Source organism: Thamnophis sirtalis, unplaced genomic scaffold, assembly GCF_051295495.1.
Source record: "Thamnophis sirtalis isolate CommonGarterSnake01/CBP01778 unplaced genomic scaffold, rThaSir2_p1.2 scaffold_11, whole genome shotgun sequence".
NCBI lineage: Eukaryota > Metazoa > Chordata > Lepidosauria > Squamata > Natricidae > Thamnophis > Thamnophis sirtalis.
Window position 1 is genome coordinate 25,849,355 of NW_028261391.1, and position 16,572 is coordinate 25,865,926.

Here is a 16,572-nt window from a genome sequence, read left to right on the forward strand (position 1 = left end):
TCACAGGTTCTTATTTAGCCACTCAATGTAGTTGTTAGCCATTCTTTGTGCTATATTTAAGGCAAAGGGGCCTGTAATAAATGATACAACACCATGAAAAAAATTGTCAACATGTTCATGTGTTACCTCAACTCCTGCTTCCCTAAGACGGGAAACATAAATGATTCCATCATCCCTCAAGACATCATATTGACAAGTGAGGACATATGTAAGTGGTAAGCCCCGAAGCTTAATGTCCTCAACTAAAAGTGGTGCCAGCTTTGGATCCAGTACACCTGGATATTTGTGCCCAGTTTTGGAATTTCTATGTGATGGGTCAGTATAAACGTGACCTTTTTTAAATCTTTCAGGTAGCCACTTACTCCAGTTTACAAATTTAAACAAATGGTTGAGCTCTGTAGGAACATGTTGGTTAGTCTCTAAAGCTTCGGAAAAAAAGTCATCTGATGGAAAATATTCACTGAGGAATCTGATTAGTATTGCTTTAGACAGAAATGGCATGTTTTTATTATCCTGATAGGATGGCAATTCGGCATCAATAGTCTGAAGACCAGGGTACAATAAAGCTTGAATCTTGAATTTAGCTTTGAGGTCGCGGTCATCTAGAATCTAGAAAAGAAAAGTATTTATTAGAAATATTTTTTTTCCTATGAAAGATGGACTATTTAATATGTTTCATATTTTTTAATGTAAGCCATTAAAATTTCAAAGCTTATACATTTTATATCTCTTTTATTCAAAATTGTAAGGGAAGAACCTTAACTGAAACGTTTTTCACAGTATTTGTTATCTGGCAATTTTCTGCACTAATGAGTTTTGAAGAAAATTGCAAATAAAATACTGAAAGATATCTCATTACACTTGCTACCAAAAGATATCTTGAAAACTTCAGTATGTTCCAACCTTATTCATCAATGGCTATAATTTAACTATTCTTTATTATTACTCTGTATAGTTTAAATGCTTTAGGAATTATTTGATTTTTTTCCAATTCATTTTTATAGTCAAAATAGGCTGGATAGAGAAAAAGAGCAGAGTGAGGGAAGATTTAAAATTCTTCTCCGTGTAAAGTACAGGTCATGTCCGACTCGGTATACTAACATTGTCCCAAAAAGTGACCTTTTATTCCCCGAAAATTATTTCCTCTTGATAAATTTTTGGGTTTTTGTCTTCTGTCATGCACAGCTGACATGTAGGTGTTAAATTTACTTTGATAGTGTTATTAAGCTTGCTTTATTCTTGAAATGGGGCTGAAGTTACATTTTTCACAATGAAATAATCATCGACAAGTAGCTATCTAGTGAATTTCCTCCTGAATCAATTGTCGTCTTGGGCTTCATTGCAAACATGGTAGATGGCCTGCATGCCACTTCTTGCTCTGGACTAATCAGCAAACTAAAAATCTAGGGCGTCTAGGTTCAATTAGCATGCATAATTCTATGATTCTCCATTTTGGACTCCTTAGAAGATCCTGCATCTTTCAGCAGGGGTGGGTTCCTCCCGGTTCGCACCGGTTCTTGCGATACGGTTCATCAGTGAACCCGGAAGTAATTAACTTCCGGGTTCCTAGCTCCTAGCCCCTGTCGCTGGGTGCCTGCAGGGTTTTTCTTTTTAAAAAATGCCTCTCCGGAGAGGAAGCCTTGTCAAAGCGCACCTTTCCCACCTCGGCGGCTGCAGGGACCACCCCCCCGCTTTATCTTCCTTCTCCTCCTCCTCCCCTTCTGCCCTGAGTAGCAGCAATGGCAGCTGAGCCGGGAAAGGGGCGCTTTGGCAGGGCTGTGGAAGCCCTGTCAAAGCGCACCTTTCCCACCTCGGCGGCTGCAGGGACCACCCCCCCCGCTTTATCTTCCTTCTCCTCCTCCTCCCCTTCTGCCCTGAGTAGCAGCAATGGCAGCTGAGCCGGGAAAGGGGCGCTTTGGCAGGGCTGTGGAAGCTCTGTCAAAGCGCACCTTTCCCGCCTTGGCGGCTGCAGGAACCTCCTCCTCCCCTTCCGCCCTCAGCAGAGCCGGGAAAGGGGAGCTTTGGCAGGGCTGTGGAAGCTCTTTCAAAGCGCACCTTTCCCGCCTTGGCGGCTGCAGGAACCACCCTGCCGCTTTATCTTCCTTCTCCTCCTCCTCCCCTTCTGCCCTGAGTAGCAGCAATGGCAGCTGAGCCGGGAAAGGGGCGCTTTGGCAGGGCTGTGGAAGCTCTGTCAAAGCGCACCTTTCCCGCCTTGGCGGCTGCAGGGACCACCCCACCGCTTTATCTTCCTCCTCCTCCTCCTCCCCTTCTGCCCTGAGCAGCAGCAACGGCAGCCAAGCCGGGAAAGGGACGCTTTGGCAGGGCTGTGGAAGCTCTGTCAAAGTGCACCTTTCCCGCCTTGGCGGCTGCAGGGACCCCCCCCCCCGCTTTATCTTCCTTCTCCTCCTCCTCCCCTTCTGCCCTGAGTAGCAGCAATGGCAGCTGAGCCGGGAAAGGGGCGCTTTGGCAGGGCTGTGGAAGCTCTGTCAAAGCGCACCTTTCCCGCCTTGGCGGCTGCAGGAACCTCCTCCTCCCCTTCCGCCCTCAGCAGAGCCGGGAAAGGGGAGCTTTGGCAGGGCTTCCGTTGTGCCCCCAAGGACCGCTGACCTCACGCCGCCACTTCTTCTTCTTCCCCGGCCTTCCCAGTTAGCTTGCTTGAAGCTCCGAGGAGGCGGGAGGAGGGTCGCAGGAGTGGAAGTGGTGGGAGGTCTCCCTGGCCGGGAAGAGCTGAGAGGCTGCCGGCCCCTTTCGCAGGAAAGTTAACTTTTCTTGGCGAAATCCTGCCCCCCCCCCCCGTGTGGGTGAGTGGTCGGCTGTCCTCTTCCCATAAGCCGCCCGGAGTTACCTGTGTGTGAGGTGGGCTGCCCTATGCATTTGCGTGTGTGTGCTGGAAAGAGAGTGAAAAAGAGAGGGAGAAATAATTATATTAATTAGATAGATCAGTCTTTCTCCACCTTGGAGACTTGAAAATGTGTGGACTTCAACTCCCTGAAAGGGAGTTGGGAGAAAGGGAGAAAGGAGGAGAGAATGAAAGGAAGATGGGGAAAGAAGAAAGAGGTAAGGAGAGGAGGATGGAAATGAGAGAAAGAGGGGGAGAGAGGGTAGAAAGGGGAAGAGGAAGAGCAGGAGTAGGAGAAAGGTAAGGGAAGAAGGAAGGGGAAGGAGAGCAGGAAGGAAGAAAGTAGAGAAGGGAGGAAGGGAGAAAAGAAAGGGAAAATAAGGTGGTGTTATAACAGGAGAAAGGGATGGTAAACAAAGCAACCCAAACTGTATATTATAACCTATTAAATGAAATAATAAATGTATAAGAATGATAAATGTTAAAACACTTGTAACCAAACGACATGCTATATGTGATGATGGGTTTTTTTCTTTTTGTTTTGTTTTGTTTTTATTGTTGTGGGTATGTGTCGTCTATGTAACAAAAAATAAATTAAAAAAATTATTTTTATAAAAAGGTGGAGAAACACTGAGATAGATGATAATGAGATGAGGGAGGGAGAGGGAGAGAGAGGGAGAGACCATAACTAGATAGACAGATAGGCAGGCAGATAGATGGATGGATAGAGAGAAAGAGAGAGAGATAGGTAGGCAAGCAGATAGATGGATGGAGAAAGAGAGGGGGAAAGAGGGAGAGGGATACCATAACTAGATAGGCAGGCAGATAGACAGACAGATGGATGGATAGAGAGAGAGAGGATGTATATAATTAAGGTGACCAGACGTCCCTAGCGAGGTCGCGGGCTGGCAGTAACTGCCGCGGCCTAGCTCCCCACCCTAGGTCAATGGTGTCCCTCTTTACCAATCTGAAAATCTGGTCACCTTACTTGTTTAGGTAATTCTGAGGTGGTTGATGGTTCTGTGAGTGCCTGTCCTTTATAATTTTCCACATTGCCTTGATGGTTTTTATTCCAGTGACTTTGTCTTTCCTGTTCTTAGGCTTAGGAAAAAAAAACTGGTTTCATTGGCAGTCTTTTTTTTTTGGGGGGGGGGGATTTTATTTTTTTGGTGTTTTCCTAGCACTGTCATAGTTTGTGGGTGTGGGTGGGTGTGTAATGTCCCACAGTTATCTATGCATTAATAATGATCTAGTAATATTAATAATATCTAGTAATTAGTAATATCTAGTAATAACATCATCTTGGCCACTCCCACCAGGTCACATGGGTGGCAGGCCACTCCCATCCAGTCACATGGGCAGCAAGCCACTCCCACAAAGGAGGCCACGCCCACAGACTAGGTTCGAACAATTTTTGAAGCCCACCCCTGTCTTTCAGGGTAATTAAAAATTATGACTTCCTATTCTTAGGTATCCATTGTGAAAAGTCCCAAGGTAACTAAACTAGTATCAGGAGAGCTTCAGATAACAGAGATCAGTAACATGTATAAATCCATTTTGGATGTATTACTCTCAAATGGGTAATTCTTACCTGCTGGGTTACAGCTGCAGCTAAGTTACCTCCTGCGCTGTCTCCTGCAATGGCGATGCGGCTTGGGTCTACATTATATTTCTCCAGAATGCTGCTTTGTAGAAAGTATTTTGATACTGAGTACACATCTTCAAATGCAACTGGGAACCGATATTTTGGAGCTAGTCTGTAACTTTTGGAATTAATTAAAAACACAATGAAAGAAATATATAAATTACTTTGGTTGGTAAAACAAAATTAATTTATCACTCGATTTACACTATTGGTACTAGATTTTAAAAGATGATTTTCTTCTATATAGAATTTGCTTAATTTTTTTTAATTCCTGACTTACTTGTGTGCTAAATGATCAATAATTTTTTTTCCATTTTACCAACTAATTCTAATATGGTCTGTTTTGTCAATATAATAATTAAGCTTCATAGGAAGATATGCTTTATGGAAGCTATGAATTATATGGAATAAACTGAGACAGAATAATCTTTTACTTTGAAAAATACCATTAGCTTTTTTTAAAGCAACAGGTAAGCAAGACTGATGTAATAATATGTGGAAATATCCTTAAGGAAGAGAAGGAAGAACCACAGACCACAGATAAGAGATAGGAGACATCTCAGTCACAAAAGGAATTGGGGTGTGGAAAGCATCTCAGAAGGGACCATGCTGGTTCCTTAGAAAGTAAAGGAAACGGGGCGAAAAAAGAAAAAAAATTTTATTATAACTTTGCAATAAAGGTAGCGTTACTACCAATAGTGTTGGGTAGTTTCCATATAAGAAACAATAGTTTGTCTGGATTACCACAAATCGCTGACAATCTTTACATTTTTATATTTTGAAATGAAGTTTTTAGTCTTTTGAAATAATTTGTGCATTTCAGTTTATTTATTTAAATATTATTACATCATCTTCCAATCATATTCTATTTGTTTACAATTTGCAAAAAGTATAAAAGACAGTAAATATAAAACTACATTAGCTATCCATTATAAATACGAAATAATACTTATAGCACAGTATCTGCAAGGAAGTATAATTTAGCAACCAATAACAATATATATGGCTTCAATGTGCCAGCATGTGCTATTAATAATCATTAATTAATTTTTCATTTACGGAAAAAGATTAGGAAAAGATTAATGAATGAAAATGTCTCCTTCAAACCCCATTCTTACTCGACTGACACCACAACAGCATTTAGTCTTTCTGATGTCCATCTTGATAAGAGGTCATAGGCTTTCATGCCTGTGAAAAATAAGTGGCAAAACATGTTTTATTACTCTTGCAATACCAATACACAGTACATGCGTTAAAAACAATATGGGACAAGTCTTTAGACTACCACAAGAGTGAGACTAGCATGTTACCATAGAAAGCTAAGAAACATCAAGCTCATTTTATTAATAGCAGAAATCTTCCTGCCTTGTGTTCATGTGAAGTTTGAAGTCCTAAGCCTACAAATTCTAATGAGCTGTTTACAGTTTCTTTTGGGAGGGACTTTCTGGAAACTTTCCATGAATCGCTAATCCAACGTTTCCCAATCTTGGCAACTTCAAGATTTGTAGATGCCAGTTCCCAAAATTCTACTGGCTGAGGATTTCTGGGAGTGGATATTAATGTTGGGAGCATCATAACATTATTGAGGAAGGGATAAACAGCTCTAATCTCTACCATTCAGGGATTCCTTGGAATGATACGGCTCCTGATGAGGCTGCCAAGAAAGACTACCAAAGAAGAAAAGCAAGTAGTCAACAGGATGTGAAGATCTTTTAAAATGGGTTTTGAACATTCCCATCTTTAAATTGGAGTAGGAATACTTTTTTATTGATTAAGTACAGTTTTAGTGTGCCTGGGTATGTCTTCCTTCATCTTTGTGAAGTTCAATGATCTATCTGATTTGAAAGAAGTAGGATTTTTTGTTTTTTCTAATGGGAAACTAACATGCTACAAAAAGCTAATGGGATGGCGGCAAGTTAGTACTTCATTTTCCCCTACTGCTCAGATTACATTGTAAATTAAAATTGGCAAGCAGATAAACTGGCAAGAGCTGGAGAGGTTAGGAGGCACAACCTCATCAATTTGCCTTTTGACAATTGTGTATCTTGTACCTTCTATGTGATTCATTTTGTGAGAATCATCAGGATGGTTTTAAAAAATTAATTAATTAACCACCAACTCAAGAACATTGGCTATCACTGTTTTAACTCAATGAAAGCCCTGGGACATCAGAATAAATAGCCACATTTATATATTTGAGACCCACAGTAGTGGAATAAAATACTTATGCTTACTTGCTGATGCTGAACACCATCCACCTCCATGGATGAAAATCACTGCTCTTTTCAAGACATCTGACTGCTTTGTAGGAATGTAAAGACGTACTGGAACATGGCTAAATTCTGTGTCTGCTACAATAACTTTTTCGTCAGATGTAGGTGCTGTATATCCAGTCATCATGTACAGATTTATAACATCTATATAGCGTCCAAGACCCAACTTCTCCACAATTGTGGCCTGCAAAACAAATGTTAACATCCTTTTTTTTTTTTTTTTGCTTCAAAGAAATATCAGCATCTGTTGCCTTGGAGATACTCCATGAGATATTCCAAGGACATTCTGAAAGAAATTCATGGTTACAGAGCCCATCATTTCAGGTACCTGCAGATATTAGAAATAGCAAGCAAGAGACTCTGTAAAGGGAGAGAAAACAGGGAGGTAATAAAGTAATAAAGACGTAAATAATATGAAATATAAAAGGAAGACCTTAGACAGAGAAGGATTCAAAGTTAAAAGTTAAAAGCTAACGATACAAATTGTAATTATATCAAAATTTAATAGGATAGAGAAGGAATTAAAAATATAACTGTTCAGTGATTCATGGTCTAATGACCACAGGGGGTCAATAGAAGATTAATAATTTACTCTATTATACTGATTTGCCATCACTTTCCCTATTCTTTGTCAAAGAAATTGCTAACATTTTTGAGTATTCCTATGATAGGATATTGTTAACCAAGTGCTACCATTTGCCTTTCCTAATAAAATATTATAATAGTAAAACTTGTTTTACTAATCCTGGCTTAGGTGAGGTTTCCACACAGGAATTCTGAATACTATTTAAACTGAGATTGCCCCTGTGGAAAAGGGGCTATTGAAACTATAGCTGAAATCCTGCTATACAGCATCTTCTACATGTAATCAAATTATAACACCTTACTGAATAAAATATCTGCAACTACTGTTATCAGATCAATATGAAGTAGCTTCTCTGAATGTGGCCAAATTCTACTATCCTGTATGTAAAATTAGGCAAATTGTTCACTGTTAATCCAGCACCAATCTAATATATTATTCTGTCTGCCTATATTTTTATTTTTTACTATTATTGTTGTTGTTTTTAATGCTCATCTGTGACCATAGTAAAAATTGATTTAATACTTTGGAATGCTGACAAGCACACTCAAAACCTTTGGACCTCCAAGAGTTATTACATTTTTAATTCAGGGGTGTTTCAAGAGTGAGTGATTGGTTATGATGTGACCTCCATAGACAAGTGGAATTTTGAATATTATCTAAATCTATCACCTTAACTTTAGCTGACTTTTGGACCTTAGAAGGTAGGTATACACTATAGTACTAAGCACTGGGATAATCACCAATAGCACAGCTGCCCCAAGCATATAGAATATTTTTAACTAGGTGCTACCGTTTGCCTTTCCTAATAAAATATTATAATAGTAAAACCTGTTTTACTAATCCTGGCTTAGGGGTGTTTCCCTCTTGTCCCTACTTATGTTATCCTCACAACAACACTCTGAATTAAGGGGGAGTGATTGGTTATGACGTGACCTCCATGGACAAGTGGGATTTTGAATATTGTCTAAATCTATCTAATCCTGGCTTAGGTCAGGTTTCCACACTTAGGAATTCTGGCTGAAAATGATTTGAGTTGGGACTGCTCTATGGACAAGGGGCCATTGAAACTGTAGTTCAAGTCTACTATATGGCATATTCTACAAGGACTCAATTTATAACACCTTAGCTAATAAAGTATCTGGGAAATACTGATCTTTTTCAAGTGCAACTACGGTTGTCAATATAAAGTAGTGTCTCTTAACATGGCCAAATTGTCTCAGTCACTTGGGGAGATGCCACCCTGAGACACAGTTGGCCCACCCAACTGTGACCAATGCTGGCCTCACTAATATGACAGCTGGTGGAATTGGAATAGGATCCAGGAGGGGATGACAGAAAAGGGCTTCAGCTTTAAACCTTACATGGGACTTTCACCACCCAGAGGACACTTTTCAATCAAAGCCACTGGGGCACCTATCTGCTGAATAAGTAAAGATGCTCAGGGCAGTTGGAATAGGGGGCTGGCCCCATCAAACCTTACATACCCACTCTGGGGGCCTGGCTGGGAGAGCTGGAGAAACCTTGTCAAAGATGCTCGCCCATCAGGTGGTCAACCTATGTGCCCCATGCACCTTTGCTGCACATTGGCTGAGCCCAGCCCCCACTTAAGGAGGGTCTTCCCACTCATGCTTCCCCTTCTGGCCCACCAGAGCCAGCCAGCCAGGGGATTATGAGAGGAGAAGAAGGGCCATCTTTGGGGAAGCCTCTGCCGGAGCTTGCACTCATTCCTTAGTCCTCAGCCAGCCAGGATTTCCAAAAGTTGCCAAGAAGGAAGAAAAGGAGCAGCGAAGAACCCCAAGGACAGCTTGATCAGTTCGCCCAGTCTCGGCTTTCTGAGAGAGAGAGAACAGAGAGAGAGAGAAAAATAACAGAGAGAGAGAGAGAGAGAAAGAGAGGAAGAGAGATAAAGAAAAAAGGGGGAGAAGAGAGATAGAGAGGGAAAGGGGGAAAGAGAGACATAGAGAGACATAGAAAGAGGAGGAGAAAGAGACAGAGAGAAAGAGACAGTGGTGGGTTCCCACCAGTTTGGACGAGTTTGGCTGAACCAGTAGTAGTTTGGCATCCTGGGCCGCTGGAACCTGCAGTGACCCAGGCCTGCCATTCCCCAAACTGGTTCTCCCAGCAGTGCCTATGGCACTGCAATCTTGTTTTTTGCTTCTGCACATGTGCAGAGCAATTTTTATTGTACAGCACGCAACAAGTGTGCATCAAGCGCACATCAATCATGCATCTCATGGCCATGAGCAAACAAACAGTAGTGGCTGCCCTAACCCACCCCTGGAAAAACACATAGAGAAATAGAGAGAAGGTACAGACAGAGTAGAGAGAGGGGGACAAGAGAAAGACATAGAGATACAGAGACATATATACAGAGAGAGGGGAGAGGGAGGGACAGAGGGAGAGGGAGGGAAGGAGAGATATATACAGAGAGAGGGGGAGAGAGAGGGAAGAGAGAGAAATTCATAGACATACAGAGAGAGATATTCACAGAGATGGGGAGAGAGGGGGAGGGGGGGAGAGAGAGAGATGTCAAAAAGGTTTTGTGGTTCCCAGAGTTTTTTTTAATGAGAATTTTAAAAAACTTTTACAAATATTTACTTCCCTCCCCCGCCCAACCTCCCCCCCCACCCGACTTCCCAGAACCAATACAGGGTATAGATCTTGACAAAAATCTAAAATACACTTAAAAAGAAAAAAAGATAGTTGATAACATCTTTCAATTGAACTTTAGCTCATTTCATTTCATTTCATTTTATTGACATTTATAGGCCGCCCTTTTCCCTAAGGGGACTCAGGGCGGCTTACATTTCATAGGAGGGAAGTGTAAGACAGGACACAAAAGAAATGTGAATAAAGGAAAATAACCAATAAAACACAACATTCATTCGGCATTCGGGTGGGGCGAGATTAGGATCTTATCCCCAGGCCTGACGGGATAGCCAGATCTTGAGGGCTGTGCGGAAGGTCTGGACGGTGGTGAGGGTGCGAATCTTCACGGGGAGATCGTTCCAAAGAGTCGGAGCTGCAACTGAGAAGGCTCTCCTCCGCATAGTCGCCAGTCGGCACTGACTGGCGGATGGAATTCGGAGGAGGCCTACTCTATGCGATCTGATGGGACGAAGGGAGGTAATTGGCAGAAGGCGGTCTCTCAAATAGTCAGATCCACTACCATGAAGGGCTTTATGAATGGTGAGTAGCACCTTGAAGCGCACCCGGAGATCAACAGGTAGCCAGCGCAGCTCACGGAGGATCAGTGTTATGTGGACGAACCGCGGTGCGCCCACAATCACTCGCGCGGCTGCATTCTGGACTAGCTGAAGTTGCCGGATGCTCTTCAAGGGCAGCCCCATGTAGAGCACATTGCAGTATTCCAGCCTAGAGATCACAAGGGCTCGAGTGACTGTTACCTAGACCCATTCCAGTCCGGCTTCAGACCTGGTTACAGCACAGAAACCGCTTTGGTCACATTGACCAATGATCTCTGGAGAGCCAGGGATGGAGGCCACGCCTCCATCTTAGTTCTCCTTGACCTCTCGGCGGCTTTCGATACCATCGACCATGGTATCTTTCTGCGACGACTGCAGAGGTGGGAGTGGGAGGCACTGTTTTGCAGTGGTTCTCCTCCTACCTCTCGGACAGGTCGCAGTCGGTGTTGGTCGGGGGGCAGAGATCGACCCCTAGGCCCCTAACATATGGGGTGCTGCAGGGGTCGGTCCTGTCCCCCCTACTATTTAACATCTACATGAAACCGCTGGGCGAGATCATTCGGAGGCATGGGATAAGATATCACCAATACGCGGACGATACGCAGTTGTATCTGTCTGCCCCATGCCAACTCAATGAAGTGGTGGACGTGATGAACCGGGGTCTGGAAGCCGTTAGGGACTGGATGAGGGCTAACAAGCTTGTACTCAACCCGGAAAAGACCGAGTGGCTGTTGTGTTTTCCTCCCAATAATTTGGCCAGTGTTCCATCACTCAGGCTGGGGGGTCAAATATTACACCCCTCAGACAGGGTTCGCAACTTGGGAGTCCTTCTGGATCCACAGCTGACTTTTGATTACCACCTGTCGGCTGTGACCAGGGGGGCATTTGCCCAGGTTCGCCTGGTGCGCCAGTTGCGACCCTACCTGAACTGGGAGGCTCTCACAACAGTCACTCTGGCCCTTGTGACCTCTAGGCTGGAATACTGCAATGTGCTCTACATGGGGCTGCCCTTGAAGAGCATCCGGCGACTTCAGCTAGTCCAGAATGCGGCCGCGCGAGTGATTGTGGGTGCACCTCGGTTCGCCCACATAACACCTATCCTCCGTGAGCTGCGCTGGCTACCTGTTGATCTCTGGGTGCGCTTCAAGGTGCTACTTACCACCTACAAAGCCCTTCATGGTAGTGGATCTAGGTACTTGAGAGACCGCCTCCTGCCAATTACCTCCTCACGACCCATTAGATCGCATAGATTGGGCCTCCTCCGAGTTCCATCTGCCAGTCAGTGTCGACTGGCAACTACGCGGAGGAGAGCCTTTTCAGTAGCAGCTCCAACCCTTTGGAACGATATCCCCGTGGAGATTCGTACCCTCACCACCCTCCAGACCTTCCGCACAGCCCTCAAGACCTGGCTATCCCGTCAGGCCTGGGGTTAAAGATTATAATCCATCCCCGCCCAAATGTTGAATGAATGTTGCTTTACTCTTTTAATTATGTATTGTCCTATATGTCATTGTATGTTTCCCCTTCCTATATAAGTTGTAAGCCGCCCTGAGTCCCCTCAGGGAAAAGGGCGGCCTATAAATAAACTTAAAATCAAAATCAAATCAAATCAAATTTGAATATTTTGCCGAAAAGCCTTCTTATCTTTCTTGGTATCCATAACGCCATTGCAATCACCCAGTAATATGCAGTATCTATAGTCCCAAGGTACTTACTTAGCATGAAGCATTTTATAAAATTTGTCTTGTTGTTGAGTGGGAGCATATATTCCCAATAGCAGTATCCTTTTCCCTTCTAATACCAGATCTATTGCAATATATCTTCCTTGTTTTTTAACAACCAGTTTTCAAAGACGCTCACCCATCAGCTGGTCAACCCATGTGCCCCATGCACCTTTGCTGCACATTGGCTGAGCCCAGCCCCCACTTAAGGAGGGTCTTCCCACTCATGCTCAATCTTCTGGCCCACCATAGCCAGCCATGAGAGTGAAGAAGGACCATCTTTGGGGAAGCCTCTGCCAGAGCTTGCGCTCATTCCTTATTCCTCAGCCAGCCCAGATTTCCAAAAGTTGCCAAGAAGAAAGAAAAGGAGCAGCAAAGAGCCCCAAGGACAGCTGGGGTTGGCCCTATCTTGGCTTTCTGAGAGAGAGGGGGGGAGAGGGAGAGAAAGTGAGAGAACACACACACAGAGAGGGAGAGAGATACAGAAAGAGGGGGAGAGGCAGGATAGAGAGGGAGAGGGGGAAAGAGAGACATAGAGAGACATAGAAAGAGGGGGAGATAGAGAGGGAAAGAGGGGAGATAGGGAAAGAGAGACATAGAGAGACACAGAGAGAGATTCAGAGGGGAAGAGAGGGGAGAGAGAGAAGGGGAGAGAGAGGGACAGAGATATAGAAAGATACAGAGAGAGGGTCAGAGAGAGGGAGAGAGAGACATAGAGAAACAGAAGGGGGAGAGTCAGAGAGATACAGAAAAAGATACAGACAGAAGAGAGGGAGACAGAGATACAGACAAACAGAGAGAGGGAAGGGTAGTGGGGAGAGATAGGGAGGGGGAGAGAGAGACATAGAGAGAGACACAGAGAGTGAAGAGAGAGAGAGACAGAAGCAGAGTAGGGTAGATAGAGAGGGAGAGGGTGGAGGGAGAGAGACAGTGAAACAGAGAGGCACAGAGAGAGGGGGACAAAGAGACTGAGAGAAAGAGACAGTGGTGGGTTCCTACCAGTTTGGACCAGTTTGATTGAACCAGTAGTAATTTGGCAGCCTGGGTCTCCGGAACCGGCAGTGACCCTGGCCTTCCATTCCCCCCAAACTGGTTCTCCCAGCAGTGCCTACGACAGTGCCATATTATTTTTTGCTTCTGCGCATGTGAAGAGCAATTTTATTGTAAAGCGAGAGAGAGATGGGAGAAAGAGAGAGACATAGAGAGGGGTGAGGGAGAGAGGGAGAGGGAAGGAGAGAGAGAGAGATGTCAAAAAGGTTTTGCGGTTCCCAGTGTTTTTTAACAACCAGTTTTCTGCCATAATAACCTGTTGGGTAGGCATGGCTAGGGAGTCATGTGACTCGATGAGGGTGAGTGATGTCGGTGTTTTCTGTGGGAAATGTGTCCAAATTGCTCTTGGAGTTTTTAAGTTTGCAGATCCCTGGCCTAGTAAAATTACTTCAACTTGTACTTAAAAAGCACTGACCTAGTCAGAAAAAAAGCACAAATGTAGAAAAAGGTTTTGTAGTTGGATAAAGCAGAAGTGAACTCTCAAGAAAGATTATGAAAAGATGGAAGAAGCCCTGCAGAACTAATGATTTGTCAAGAGCCAAGGTGGCGCAGTGGTTAAATGCAGCACTGCAGGCTACTGCTAGATCAGCAGTTCAGCGGTTCAAATCTCACCGGCTCAGGGTTGACTCAGCCTTCCATCCTTCCGAGGTGGGTAAAATGGGGACCCAGATTGTTGGGGGCAATATGCTGACTCTCTGTAAACTGCTTAGAGAGGCCTGAAAGGCCTATGAAGCGGTATATAAGTCTACTGCTATTGCTATTTACTAATACTATATCTTCTACTAATAGATAAGGCAAATAGTACTCTGGGTAGGACCAAGGGGAGGGTATTATTGCTGTGGGACATTGTTATTAGACTACCCTTGTAACATTACTCTATAAATTGCACTTACCAAAAAGGTAGAATAAACTTGGCTCAAATCAAATCACTCACTGAAAAGAGCAAGGTACTTGTTTTATTTCCCTTTGCAAGCACCCACAGGCAGATGAAAACTGATATGCCCCAGATTCAGTTCCAGCAAAGATGTTTGCACACCTGAACACAAACACAGAAGGCTGCTCATGCAGCAGCATTCAAAAAGACTAATCCGTTTCAGGGCATTGGGTGGACGTGAACAGCTAAAATGCAGAAACAATGTGTATTAAACAATGAGTATTTACTCCAAGATTTGCCTATTTGGGAGGGCTTGTGGAAGCCAATAAAATGCAAATAAGGGTTTTCCTTTCTGCATGCAGGCACAAAATAAAATGCACAAACAAAATACATTACCTGCATTACTAGTTAAGCATTGCAATCTGGAAAAAATGAGACAGTGAGAAAAAAAAAGTGCAAGAATTTACTCAGTTCAGCAGACAGATACAGACAGTAAGAAGTATCTTTCCTTCCTTCTTTCTTTCTTTCTATCTTTTTTCCCCTAGCATTTTCTCTCAGGTGCAGTGTCTGTTCTTTTTTTTTTGGATCAACCAAGAATTGATCCATTTAGTTACAGCAGGAATTGATCGCACAACTGGCTTTCATGCCTAAGGCTGGTCTAGAATTCACTCTCCCGGTTTCTATAGAAAGGAGGTTGCTCCTGATTTTATTATACTTTTAATATATGAGTTTATATCCAGAAAAGGTGTACAAAAATACATAAATTACACTTATCCCATTCCCCCCACCCCCCAATAATATTCAGTATTTGCTTTTAGTATGAGGAGTCTTCACTTTACAGATTGTTAGTGTTCTTATTTCTTGGTTGTTGTTTTCCATGGCATTATCTTGTTTCCCTAAAAGCACAACTTTCACCTTCAAGCATTCTCAGGCATAAGCACGGGAAATAAATGTCTCAACTTACTGCATGGTTTAGGCTTCTAATGCTAGCTTCTAAAAGGGTCAGCTTCCAGGGCTCCTCCACATTCTCTGGTAAAGGCTGGTAGATGTAGTAGGCTATCAAAGTTGAAGCTACCAGAAGGCAGAAGAATTTTCTTCCCATCTTTTACTTTGTCTGCTTTATTCAACTCTAGCTTTTACTGACTAACCTCAAGAGGATTGAAATACTGACAAGTCAGCTGATCAAGCATTTCACTTGATCTCAATAGTAAAATTAGTGCCAGAGGCATTTTGTTAAATATTCACAAATTTCCAGTTGATAGAACCTATTTTGCTTTGTTAATTACAGGGTCAGGCAGTTCCTCACAGGTAATCTTTTTCTATATTCAAATCTTTAAGGATTGCAACACACTTTCTGCGCTTTGCCTTGGAAATTACCTTCGAATTGCAGAACTGAAATTATAAGTGGCATAATTGCTGGAGAGAAAGTAGAATTGCTGGATTTACAGAAGATAAAACAATAGAAAAATCATATTATTCAGATTAATAAAATAAAAATGCCATTACACTTCTCTTGCCTTTAATTTGTATTTATTTGTATTTATTAGTTTTGTATGCCACCCACTTTGGGAAGACTCCGGGCGGCTTACAATAAAAAAGGGAGGGGGAATATATAAGACAATACAACAATTTAAAATTACAGCAACATTCATACTTGAAGTGGGGCTGGATACTTCAACAGCCCCAGGCCTGCCGGAACAGCCAGGTCTTAGTGGTTCTGCTTTACGGAAGGTCAGAAGGGTAGTAAGGGTCCGGATCTCAACAGGGAGATCGTTCCAGAGGGCCGGAGCTGCAACAGAGAAGGCCCTCCCCCAGGGGGAGTCGCCAGCCAACATTGGCTGGCAGATGGAATCCGGAGAAAGCCTAGTCTGTGCAATCTAATTGGTCTTTGGGAGGTAATTATATACAGTGTGTGTGTGTGTGTGTGTGTGTGTGTGTGTGTGTGTGTTTCTGTTTGTGTTGCATTTGTGCTGATAAATAAATAAATGGAGACTAGTGTAGATTATTTCAAGCTATTTAGCTCTCATCAGCTAGCCATACCCTTACTGGGAATCGAACCTAGGCTGTATTACATATCAGGCAGTTGTATAAGCCACTAAGTCACAGGCTCTCCTCCTTTATCAGCTAAGCCAGGGAAATAGGTATGTATTGTGTCACACCCCTGATATGCCCAAATGTGGGAAGAAGCATACTGCTTCCCTTTTTCTGTCTTTCAGCTTACCTTAGGAGCCATCCAGGCAAATGTTGCCTTTATTACATTTGTGTTGTATTTGTGCTGATAAATAAATAAAAGGAGACTAGTATAGATCTATTTCAAGCTATTTAGATCTCATCAGGTAGCCATACCCTTACTAGGAATTGAGCCTGGGCTGTATTAC

General features: G+C 43.2%; 1 protein-coding gene across 1 annotated transcript; it reads right to left on the minus strand.

Annotated features, from left to right (window-relative positions):
• Nucleotides 1-15,342, minus strand: LOC148043568 (arylacetamide deacetylase-like). The gene is made up of 5 exons (XM_087725376.1): nucleotides 15,159-15,342; nucleotides 6,719-6,941; nucleotides 5,603-5,672; nucleotides 4,431-4,602; nucleotides 1-609 (listed from the first exon to the last, which is right to left on the minus strand). The coding sequence occupies exons 1-5, from the start codon at nucleotides 15,294-15,296 to the stop codon at nucleotides 1-3; spliced, it is 1,212 nt and encodes a 403-aa protein (XP_087581502.1). The 5' UTR covers nucleotides 15,297-15,342.
• Nucleotides 15,343-16,572: the final 1,230 nt, after the last annotated feature.